Source organism: Podarcis vaucheri, assembly GCF_965113315.1.
Source record: "Podarcis vaucheri genome assembly, chromosome: 10".
In the NCBI taxonomy this organism is placed as follows: Eukaryota; Metazoa; Chordata; class Lepidosauria; order Squamata; family Lacertidae; genus Podarcis; species Podarcis vaucheri.
This window is the reverse complement of record NC_138748.1, coordinates 70,524,877-70,537,044: the sequence shown is the minus strand read 5'-3', so window position 1 is coordinate 70,537,044 and position 12,168 is coordinate 70,524,877. Positions and strand designations below refer to the sequence as shown.

The 12,168-nt window shown below is 49.3% G+C and overlaps 1 protein-coding gene across 2 annotated transcripts in view; it reads right to left on the bottom strand.

The window, feature by feature from the left end:
- Positions 1-11,281, bottom strand: part of TNPO3 (transportin 3) — a 44,805-nt gene extending 33,524 nt beyond the window's left edge. The window contains exon 1 of one of the 2 annotated variants that reach the window (XM_082238793.1): positions 10,744-11,281. In XM_082238793.1, coding sequence (XP_082094919.1) covers positions 10,744-10,941 — 198 coding nt within the window. In that variant the 5' untranslated portion in view covers positions 10,942-11,281. The remainder of the gene's footprint in view (positions 1-10,743) is intronic. The other variant, XM_082238794.1, reaches the window with a different exon arrangement.
- Positions 11,282-12,168: the final 887 nt, after the last annotated feature.

The window sequence follows — 12,168 nt, the reverse complement described above, 5'->3', positions numbered from 1 at the left end:
TGAATAAATCCAAGGGGCTGGCACGCATGCGCGCGCGCACACACACACACACACACACACCCCGTGACTGTACAGCATATAAAACTGTAATTGACAGATCTGTTCCCTTTTAATGGTGCCGTATAGTTAAAGCTCTGGTTTTCCCAGTAGTGATGTATGGAAGTGAGAGCTGGACCATAAAGAAGGCTGATCGCCAAAGAATGGATGCTTTTGAACTCTGGTGCTGGAGGAGACTCTTGAGAGTCCCATGGACTGCAAGAAGATCCAACCTCTCCATTCTGAAGGAAATCAGCCCTGAGTGCTCACTGGAAGGACAGATCCTGAAGCTGAGGCTCCAAGACTTTGGCCACCTCAGGAGAAGAGAAGACTCCCTGGAAAAGACCCTGATGTTGGGAAAGATGGAGGGCACAAGGAGAAGGGGACGGCAGAGGACGAGATGGTTGGACAGTGCTCTCGAAGCTACCAGCATAAGTTTGACCCAATTGCGGGAGGCAGTGGAAGACAGGAGGGCCTGGCGTGCTCTGGTCCAGGGGGTCACAAAGAGTCGGGCAAAACTAAACAACAACCACAACTACAAAAAAGGGAGAGAAAATGAAAGCAGTCACTTCAGTCTGCAGAAGGAATCGTATAAGGTTGCAGGCATCATTGAGGGACACAGGAACTCAGGGGAAGCCAAAGGGGACTCCAGTTCCCATCAGCCAGCAAGACAAATGGTCACAGAATCATAGAGTTGAAAGCAAGATGGATTTGATTTAAATCAAATCGGTTTAAATCACGATTTAAATCAGCAGTCAGTAAGATTTGAATTAAAACATTTTTTTACATAAAGACTCATTCTTGCTGCTATAATCTTAATATTTGCAACCAGATGAAGGTTTCATTTTTGGAATAAATCTTCAGAGGGGTTTTTACAATTATATCAAAAATTACTGATTTGGTTATACCAAACAGACAAAAAAAAGGCAGCAGGAGAGAAATTGGGCTTTTTTAAAAAAAAAATGTATTGCTGCTGCCTTGGGAAAGTTTGTAGGAATCACCACGGGAAGTTTATTTGCGGCAAACAAGCTATTTGGAGGATGGAGCTGAAATATTGATGAGTTTTCAGACAAGGAGACCTTGCACTAGAAACCCAATTCCCAAAGCGACTGTTAACTGTTTTAGGAGGGTAGATTGCATGTATGTACCACAATTCTATTTAGATTCCAGAAAGCATCCTGCTGCACTCTTCTGCGCTTGGCTGAAAGACTGAGATTTGGGTATCCCCGTCAGTTGGGGGATTGCTGCCCACCTGCTTCCTGGGGAGACCACAAGACCGCTCAAAGCTGCCCCCAGGTCACAGTCTTGGTTGGGGAAGAACATAATTTACTTCTCCTTTATGGGTTTGGAGATTTATAAACCGTCTTCCAGGGCACGCCACCATGTTCTCAAAGCAGTTGACAACCAGTTTTAAGCACATCCGAGGCGATTTCGATTTGAACGTTTCAAAACAGTAATGTGAATTGAAATGAATTCATCAGTGTTAATGCTGTCATGTCTTATGGCAAGGAAAGCGTTCCAAGAGGAGGAATTGGACAAGGAAAGTTCGCTGCCTACCAACTTTTGTGCCAAACAGGCAGTCGAGGAGAGGAAGGAAGAGAGGGGCCATTATGAAAGCCCAAAATCACCACCCACAGGAAAGATTTTTCAAAGAGTTTCATAAAAATGCCAGCAGAGATGCATCAACAAAGGTCACAGCTTGCAAGATCCTGAGTATGTGAGCAGTGTTAGAAATTAGCCAGGCACATTTGGTGTGGGTCCAATTGCGACCATGTGATTTGTGGGCGCCAGATCCAAAACTGACCTCTCCATCTGGCTGACCTCTCCGGCTTTCTTATGCAGGTAAGCAGAAGAGCTTATTCGTTGCATTTCTCTCCTGCCTTTTTCTCCAAGGCGTACATGGTTCACACACACCTCTCAGTCAATCTCAGAAACGACCCTGCGAGGTAAGTTAGGCAGCTATGTCTGGTCTGAGGCCACCCACAGAACTTCTTAACTGAGCGGGGATTTGAATGCTGATTTCCCAGGTCCTAGTCCAACACTCTAGCCATTACACCACACTGGCTTCCTGGAGAACTTCTGCTACAGTAAAGGTAAAGGGACCCCTACCATTAGGTCCAGTCGTGGCCGACTCTGGGGTTGCGGCGCTCATCTTGCTTTATTGGCCGAGGGAGCCGGCGTACAGCTTCCGGGTCATGTGGCCAGCAGGACTAAGCCACTTCTGGCAAACCAGAGCAGCGCATGGAAACACCATTTACCTTCCCACCAGATACCTATTTATCTACTTGCACTTTGACGTGCTTTCGAACTGCTAGGTTGGCAGGATCAGGGACCAAGCAATGGGAGCTCACCCCATCGCGGGGATTCGAACCGCCAACCTTCTGATCAGCAAGCCCTAGGCTTTGTGGTTTAACCCACAGCGCCACCCGCATCCACTTCTGCTAGGGGTAGCTATATAAATTAGTAGGCGAATAAACATAGGGAAAGCAAAATGTCCCTTAGGGAAAGATCTGAAATATTTTCCTTGAAGCTTGAATTTGTTTTATTCTGGATTGTTTTATTTGAAGTTGTAATTTGTTGTAAATTGCTTTGAGATTTTTTCCCTTTAAAATATAAAGAAATATAGAAACGAAATAATATTAATAATTTCACTGCAAAAGAAAATGGCACCTAGGCATTCCGTGGTGGCAACTGTAACCTAGATGCAAGGAGCCATTTGGCGATTGCATTATATATCTGAGTTTCTAACACCCTGTGGAAGATTGTTGAGCCACCGGATGCTGTCTCGTGCAGGAGGAGAAGAGAACCATTGACTCAAGTGCATGTGAAGAGGCCCTTGGTGGGGAATGTGCCATAGCAGCTAGCAAAGAGCCACTTTTGTCTAGTTGCCCTGGGCAAGTAACCATGGAGGCTACAAGCATAGAAAGTGGCCTCTGGCCCCCTGAGCCAACCCCTGGCCTATGCCAACTTGGAGTGAGTCTCCAAAAAGGGAGGCGAAATGTTCTGGGTTGCTCTTGTCTAACACATCACTGCCTCCAGTAGTGAAATCGGGTGGTGGGTGTCGGCCGAAACGGGAGTAAAAACTGTGCTACAGAGAAACAAGAGGGAGGTTATCAGCGTGCTCAAGAGGGGGCAGATTTGCAAAGCACAAAAAAATAAATAAATCCAAAATTTACAATATCTATTTAAACAAAAAACCCAGCCTAATGACAACAGCATCTGCATCTTTAGTAGTCATGAAATGCTAGTGATTAGTTGGAAGAGCAAAATGGGAATCAGGAGGAATAGAGGTTTGGGCCAGCTGGCACACTGTGTTGGGAGTTGTGGTCAAAATCGTCTAGTTTATAGCATCCTGGAGGAACAGCATGGTTGTCTGGGCCTAAACCAGTGGTGTCCAAACTTTTTTCAAAGAGGGCCAGATCTGATGACGTGAAGGGCCGTGGGGGCCGACCAAAGTTTAGGATTGAAGTTGTTGAGTTTTTTAGGGGCTTTATTAAACCGACCAGTGGGCCGAGTTAGACCCCTGAAACGGACTTTGGACATGCCTGGCCTAAACCATTGGTGAGAGGGGTGAGGATACTCTGAAAGGATTTCAGCCCAAGGGGGACAGGTGAACCCTTCAATAAAATACTTCAATCCAGGATACTATAAGCTAGACAAATTTTTTTATTATTTTTCTACTTGGTATCTTCTTCCCCAGGCATCTAGCCGACACCTGATTTTTAGTTTCTCCCACGCACTGTTCTCCTCGCCACTCTCCTCTTATTTTCAGACATTTCTCTCCATCCCCACCTAACCCTTCCTCGACACGGGGAATAATTTGAACAGGCCTTTCAAAAGAAGAACTCAAGAATCTTTCTCAGAGATAAAAGATCAACTCTGCAACATATGCAGCAACTGTTGTGAGAAGAGCAGCTCTGAGCATGTGCAGAGTTTCTTCCCCCCTCCAACACTAAGGGGCTGCAACTGGCAGCCAATCACTGGAGCGGGGGGGGGGCTTCCCACATCAGGTGACTCTCAGGTAAGGCCCGAGTACTGCCAGGGTCACCACTGCAAACAGAGCGCCTCTCTTCGCTGGGATGTCTGGGTCCCAACCGCTCCCCTCCCAGCTTCCTCTTAAATACTGCAAAACCCTTTGCACCTCCTGCCTACAAGTCAAGAATGAAACCGGATCGCTGTGCACAACCCTCTCAACAGATTAAGAGTAATAAAAATACATTGAAGGGCTTGAATGGAAACCAGTTTTGGGAACAGAGTGGAATGTCCTCCTTCTGCGGCGCCTCCTGACTCGCTCCTGTGCAAGTCCCAAATGCTGCAGAAAATGCATTAATCTGGAGGCTGCAAGGCCTGGCTTTGTCCCGAAAGCCACCCGGCAGGCAAATGCGCAAAACAGCCCAGGGCAACACCTGAAAGTGAATACAGGAGAACCAAGGGAAGAGAGTTCTCCACAGGCAAGAGTGTCTCGTTTCTCTCGTTTCTCTGAAAGTGGAAACGGGATCCTTCAAGTAGGTCGGCGCCTCTGCCAACCCTCCTGCTCACACCAGCAATCGAAGAGAGGACCTGTCCTCTAACCAAGTGCAATGGGCTTAGATGGCACTATAAAAAGGGGGAAAGTATTTCCTATGGAGGGGACGCGGGTGGTGCTGTGGTCTAAACCACTGAGCCTCTTCGGCTTGCCGATCAGAATGTCGGCGGTTCGAATCCCTGCGACGGGGTGAGTTCCCGTTGCTCGGTCCCAGCTCCTGCCAACCTAGCAGTTCGAAAGCACACCAGTGCAAGTAGATAAATAGGTACCACTCCGGCGGGAAGGTAAACGGTGTTTCCGTGCACTGCTCTGGTTCGCCAGAAGCGGCTTAGTCATGCTGGCCACATGACCCAGAAGCTGTATGCTGGCTCCCTCGGCCTATAGAGCGGGATGAGCGCCGCAACCCCAGAGTCATGACTGGACCTAATGGTCAGGGGTCCCTTTACCTATTTCCTATGGAGGGAGAAGTCTAGGAGACAAAACGCCTAGAGAGATTTGGCCTTGGAGGCCAGGAATTGGACATCAACAAGGAAGGCTCTCGCGGGGATGACAAGGACCTCTCTCGGCCACAGCACCAATGTGGAGGGCCAGCCACGACTCAGCTGCCTACTAGGACGGACCCTTTAACACAGCACTCTTCTGGTTCAGCCAAATGGGAAGCACCACAGGCAAACCCACACAAGCAACACTGCTGCATCCACATGGCCATGGTGCCCAGAATCGATTGTGAAAGTAGCATCTCCAATCATCCGGAGAGCAGCAAGCTAAGGGAGACTGATTTGGATCGCCAGTAAGTTCCACGGGACAGCGTTTCACGCGATCAAAGAGTGGCTATAAAGTTCTTTGCACAGCAGAACTGGAACAGAATGGAACAAAGAGCAAAATAGCGGCATGCAGAACAGAAAAGGCTCGACGTGCCAGAGTCAGCATTTTTGCTCAATCATCTCACTCACGACAATTGCTCATCTTCGGTCATGTCTGCCCCTCTAGGGGAGAGGAAGAGAGGCGATGCCAGGGTGATGCCCAATCCTGCGAGGACAGCTCTTACACTGGACGGCGGCAATGAATCATCAGGGCGAAAATACAAAATAAATAAATAAGGAACCAAAAGATTCCTGCATTGCGGGTTGGACTAGATGACCCTTGTGATCCCTTCCAACGCTGCACTTCTATGAGGCCCACGTTCCTCCAGGTGCCTGGGCCTTCAGCCACTTAGGTCTCCAAAGGCCAAGTGCCAATGAGGTTCTTGCAATTTATGCAAGCGAGATTATGTTCTCTCTCGGTCTAACCCAGGTGTAGGCAACCTAAGGCCTGGGGGCTGGATCCGGCCCAAACGCCTTCTAAATCTGGCCCGCGGACAGTCCAGGAATCAGCGTGTTTTTACATGAGTAGAATGTGTGCTTTTGTTTAAAATGCACCTCTGGGTTATTTGTGGGGCATAGGAATTCGTTCATTTCCGCCACCCCAAAATAAAAATAGTCTGGCCCCCCACAAGGTCTGAGGGACAGTGGACTGGCCCCCTGCTGAAAAAGTTTGCTGACCCCTGGTCTAACCCATCTCACAGAGTTATGAGGATTAAAGCCTGGGGTGGGTGGGTGTGTCTTGTATACTGCCCACACTTATAAGGGGAAGGGATAGGATAAAAATGTATGGGAGACAAGATTGAAAGAAAAGTCGGTTTGTCCAAGCTTAGCAGGCGAGTTTCCAGCAAAGGTAAGATTTGAAACAAAGACATTGGCTCACAGGCTATTTCATGCAGCTTGGCTGGTTAGTGCATGGTTCTGAGGTTGCTGGTCTGACCCCCCCAGAGCTAAATGATCCAACTTCCAATTCTGTGAGTCTAAGCCACTAGGCTTATTCTCAGCTTGGGAGGCATCTTTAACGTACCATCTCTAGAACATAGGCTGTTTTGTGTTTCTAGTTAACTGGAGCAAAGTCTTTGGTCACCTTAAAATGTAAACCTACTACTGTATACATTTACTGGAAAATAAGCTCCACTGGATTTAGCGGGAGGATTTACCAGGTAAGCAAATGCACTCATATTAACGCATGTATAAAAATGACACATATGCATTCTGGGCATTCCTGAACCTACCTTTTTCTATTTCTCCTTTAGATACCTTAAAATGGACTCAAACACATGCCTGTTTTTAGTATGGAAGGGTTAACCCCTCCCATCCCATAGGGTCTATCCTTTACTCACTTCCTTACCTACAAAAGGACATACAGTGGTACCTCGGGTTAAGAACTTAATTCGTTCCAGAGGTCCATTCTTAACCTGAAACTGTTCTTAACCTGAAGCCCCACTTTAGCTAATGGGGCCTCCTGCTGCCGCTGGAGCATGATTTCTGTTCTCATCCTGAAGCAAAGTTCTTAACCCGAGGTACTATTTTTGGGTTAGCAGAGTCTGTAACCTGAAGTGTCTGTAACCCAAGGTACCACTGTATCACAATAAATATGTCAGTCATTAAGATGCCAAAAGGCACAATTATTGCTGTATGTCGCAGCTGGACACTTTCCCTACTTGTAGGATATTTGAACAAGCATAAATCCTCCAAAGCACATGATTCTGAAAGATAAAGAGTAGATTTGGGGTTTAAGAATCGTCCCAAGAGCCCAGTGGCACACCAGTTGTCCTCCTTGAATGACTGCAGGAGAGAAAAACAAAGTAAGAACTTTCTCAGAAGACCGGCCCGGCACGCATTGTGCAGTAAACCAGAAATGGGGATTTTTTTTGTTGAAATGAGCAGTCCTTTGTATTGGGCCCTAAAGCTGCAAACCCAGAGGCGAGAGAAGTGCAAGGAGGCTGCGCCCAGAATATTTTAAAATTACGATTCAACAAGTTCTAAACGCTGGCTGTTTTATTATGTAATTCTACTGTCGTTGAAGAACTTTCAGAGCTTTTACAACTGACTAGTTATTATTATTTAATTTATTATTATTTATGAATACTGTTTATGAATTTTGACTGTGAATTGCCCTGGAATATATATTATGAGCGTTGTTTATATGCATGTGGTGCAGTGGTTAGAGTGCTGGGCCAGGTGAGACCAGGGTTCAAATCTCCACTCAGCCATGAATTAAACTGGGTGATCTTGGGGCCAGTCACCACTCTAAGCCTAACCTACCGCACAGGGTTGTTGTGAGGATAACATGGGGAAAAGGAGAACTATGTACCTTGAGTTCCTGTTTGTATGTATTAATAAGTAAGCAAAATAAAACAATTATCCTATAAATAAATAGCATTTCCCAGAAGTGAGCTGGGGGACGGGACGGGAATTGTAGCCCACATGGTCAGAGCAGTACCCAAAGTAGTCCTGCAGTAAAACTAGTTGCATACCAGAGCTTTAGCACATTCATATTGACGGTAATCCCAAAAAGGGAGTCCACTTGTTTCGTGGAATTTCTGGTGCTCTAAAATAGTGAAAATGGGTCCATGGAAGGCTAGAAGACAGGTCTAACTGGGCCACACTGGCTTCGCAACTATCTTTAGACATGGGCGCGACTCCCAAGAATGCACCCGAACCTTATCAACATTTGCAGGGAGAAGTTACCTTACACTCCACCACCCACTGCAGTGGCTTCCTCCCAGCTCCCTAGGCCGGGCAAAGAAGAAATCAGGACGAGATCAGTTGCATTCAAGCTCTTAAGAAGCCAGTAACCATTCAGGCTCCTTTGGCTCCAATCTGCTGCCCTGCATGGAATCCCTCAAATTCTCAGGCGAAACCTGTAGCTCTGGTCTCTGAAAGCAACTTACAGCTTCCCAGGGAGAAACTGCAAGACCAGGAGAGGGAGGCAAAGTACAAGCAGCTTTCCTTATCTCACACACGTTCAAAATGAGTTTCGCAACCGTGCAAAAATGCAGGCTCAAGGCCCGTGCTAAAGTAAAAGGGGCTAGATTTTCTTCCTACCCTCCACAAATGAAGCCTGGGCTTCTGAGCAGTCAGAGGCAGGCTTAGAGTTTCAAAGGGAGGGAACTTGCATAAGCTACCACAACACAAACCAGGCCCGTTTCAGAATAATCCAGGCATGCAAGCTTGCCGCTGGGAGGAATAAAAGGAAGTTAAGTCTCCCCCTGGTGTCACAACCCAGAGCAGCTGGACAGAAACGCACCATGGCAAAAATTAGAGATAAGGGAAACCATCAGGACTGAGGCCAAGAGAGACAACTTTTCCACAGCCTCAGGGATTTAAGCAGCGTACTACAACAAGGGACATGACCGACACTCCCAAATCAATAAGATTTGCTTTTTAATCCCAACAGCTTGTCAAACTACACAGGTTGCAGCTAAGTATCTCTGCGTGTTTTTTAAAACCAGGGCTTATTTTGAGAGAAGCGTTAGCCCCATGATTCAGTTTTTTATGTTTATGGCACAGCACGAATTGACAACACACACATTTGCTTAGCTCTGCATAAATCCATGCCAAGTGCTGAAGAATCCGTGCGCGGTGCCAAGAGATCTGTCACAACAGTTACGTCTACGGTATCTACATCTTCAACTCCTCAGAATGAGTTCTGGGCTCGGATCAAGCTATCGTTCTTCCAACACTCTTTTTGAACTGTAATCCCTACCTCTTCTGCAAAGGAGTGCCATGACTTGCACCGCAAAGTGCACAGCCAGTTAAATCTGATGCCTGCAACTTCTCTCACGCACCAAGGAAATAGCAGCAGCTCTCCAAAGAGGACTACGGTTACTCATCTACAGAACGAGCCTCCGGGCCTGCTTCTCCAGCACCCATGCTGCGGCGGTTGCAAAAGGAGTAGAATGAAAAAGGGTGCTGGGTGTGGGTGGTTGTGAAGGTGCGAGCCAGTCCCCTTACATATGCAGTTGGGAGCACGAGAGAAAGGGAAGGGCTTGGATTGAGAAGCCACTGCTCAGGAACTCACCTTTGCCCGGGACCCTGCAAGGCCTCGGAAGAAGCCGCCTTAAAACTCATCACACGGGAACTCATCGGCATTCTGCAAAAGCCCTGAGTCTACTCATATTCCAAAGCCCACAACGTCCCTGCAGGCCTGCATGCACGCACCCTGTCAAGCCTTCCGAGCGGCACCCTCCCAGAATCCCCCGCAGCTACTTTGCTCACCCAACCTCTGCCCAACCCTCTGGCATCCCTCCTTGCCTCTGGCTGCCCTGGCACTTGCTTCCCACGCCCCTCTCCTGCCCAGACCCAACAGCCCCAGCTTATCCCTCCCTCCCAGGGTCTCTCCTCCTGGTCCCCCTCGGCCCAATCCCACAGGGTCCTTCAGAACACGAGCCTGACCCTTTGGCTTCAAAGACCCTTCCACCCCCATCCCCTGTGCAGGAGGCCCAAGCCCTTCCTGGCTGCATCTGTCCCGAGCGACTTGGGGCGACAGAGCACAACTATTTATTATTATTATTATTATTATTATTATTATTATTATTATTATTACTACTACTACTACTACTATTCTAGCTTCTGAGCTCCTTTGCCCGCCTGTTTCCACAACCTTCTCGTGACCCTCCCCAATCCCACCACCACGTCTGGCCCTCTGCCCCCCCCCTTATTATTATTCCTACTACTACTATTCCCGTTCCTGAGCTCCTTTCCCTGCCTGTCTCCATGGCCTGCCTCAACCTTCTCGTGACCCTCCCCAATCCCACCACCACGCCTGGCCCTCTGCCCCCCCATATTATTATTCCTACTACTACTATTCCCGTTCCTGAGCTCCTTTCCCTGCCTGTCGCCATGGCCTGCCTCGACCCCCTCGTGACTCTCCCCAATCCCACCCCCCACCACCACCACGCCTGGCCCTCTGCCCCCCACTATTACTATTACTACTACTACTACTACTATTCTACTTTCTGAGCTCCTTTCCCGGTTCTGTCTCCATAGCCCACCTCGACCCTCCCCAATCCCCACGACCACCCCCACGCCTGGCCCTCTGCCCCCCCCACTGTTATTATTACTACGACTCTCTCGTGACCCTCCCCGATCCCCCCCAAAAAAACATCACCCCCACGCCTGGCCCTCTGCCCCCCACGTGCGCCCTTGCCTGGGGAATCCTCCTTCCCTCCGGGGCTCCCCATGCGCCTGTGGTGAGCCTGGGCTGCCCTTCCCCTTTCCCTCCCCCACCCCCACATGGGGGGGAGGCGGTTCGCCGCCCCCTCCCCTCTCCCCCAACCCCCACCCCACCTGCCCCCCCCCCCGCCCGCCGCTCACCGATCTCTGCAGCTCCCCGAGCCAGAGGCTGGCGCGCTCCTTGCCGCTGGGGTCCGGGTCGTGGTACAGGGCCTGCACGGCCTGGTACACCACTTGCAGGTTCGGCTTTCCGCCGCCGCCCGAGCCGCCGCCACCGCCACCGCCGCCTCCGCCCGTGCCGGGTCCCGGGCAGCCGCCGCCTCCGCCACCAGGATCCATCCCTCCTCCTCCTCCTCCTCCTTCTCCTCAGGCCTCCTCAGCCATTACCGGGAGAGGGAAGAAGAAGAAGAAGCAGCGGAGGCCTCGCCCGCCCGCCCGCCCGCCGCGTGAGGGGAGAAAGTTCCAGCGCCCTCGGCCCCTGCAGGCCCCGGCAGGCGGAAAGGCCCGCGCCGCCCGACTCGCCTTCCCCGAGGGGCTGAGGGAAGGAAAAGAGCCCCGCGGAAGGAGGAAGAGGGGGGAAGAAAACCCCCGCGCGGCCCAGCGAAGCAGCCAAGGCCCCGTCCTGCCCCGTCCTCTGCTGGCTCGCGGCGCTCCCGCCCGGAACCGACGGCAACCGACGACGCACTTCCGGGCGGGCGGGCGGCGGGGGGCCGCCGCCAAAGGCGTCCGGGCGGCAGCACGCGCCCGGCCGGAAGTGGCCCGCCCTGCGCCCGGGAGGCGGGAAAAAGGAAACCGGCCCTTCTCTCTCCTCGCTAATAATGGGAGAGGGGACCAGCCTTTCAAAATAAAATAAAATAAAATAAAAATAAATTTTATTTATATCCCGCCCTCCCCAGCCAAAGCTGGGCTCAGGGCGGCTAACAATAATCAAACAATCAAATAATCTAACATTCTAGAACATTTCATTATAACAATTAATTAAAATCATATCATACTGTTGTTGTTATTATTATTATTGGGCTGTCCCTGGAACAGCTGGTTTGGCAGGCAGAAGTTCAACAGCTGCAGCGCACGTGGGGGGGTGAAAAAAAACTCCCTCCCTCTTATCTGGCTTGCTGCGCCCTTCTCTGTGTGTGTCTCTGTGTCTCCTCACTAATAATGTGAAAGGGGGCCAGCCTTTTAAAATAAAATATCATACTGTTGTTGTTCTTATTATCTTTTTTTTAATAATTTTTATTAACTGGCCAATCACATCAAATTAAATCACATCATATAAATTCCAAATTACAAAGCCAAATTTTAAAATTTTTGTTGTGGGAACCCATACTTCAAGATCCAAAGGGGGATTCAGATCATCTTATTACTGCGTTAATGTCCAAATCAGTCCCAATCAGTCCAAACAAAGTTCATAATTCTATCCAGTCTTATCTTAGTGTTTCCACATCATATCTTATTCATATAATTTCTCTTTTTCCTTTACGATCTCTTCTGTTGGTCTCCTTAAGCTGATGTTGTTCTTATTATCGAGCTGTTCCTGGAACAGCCTGCTTGGCTGGCAGAAGTTCA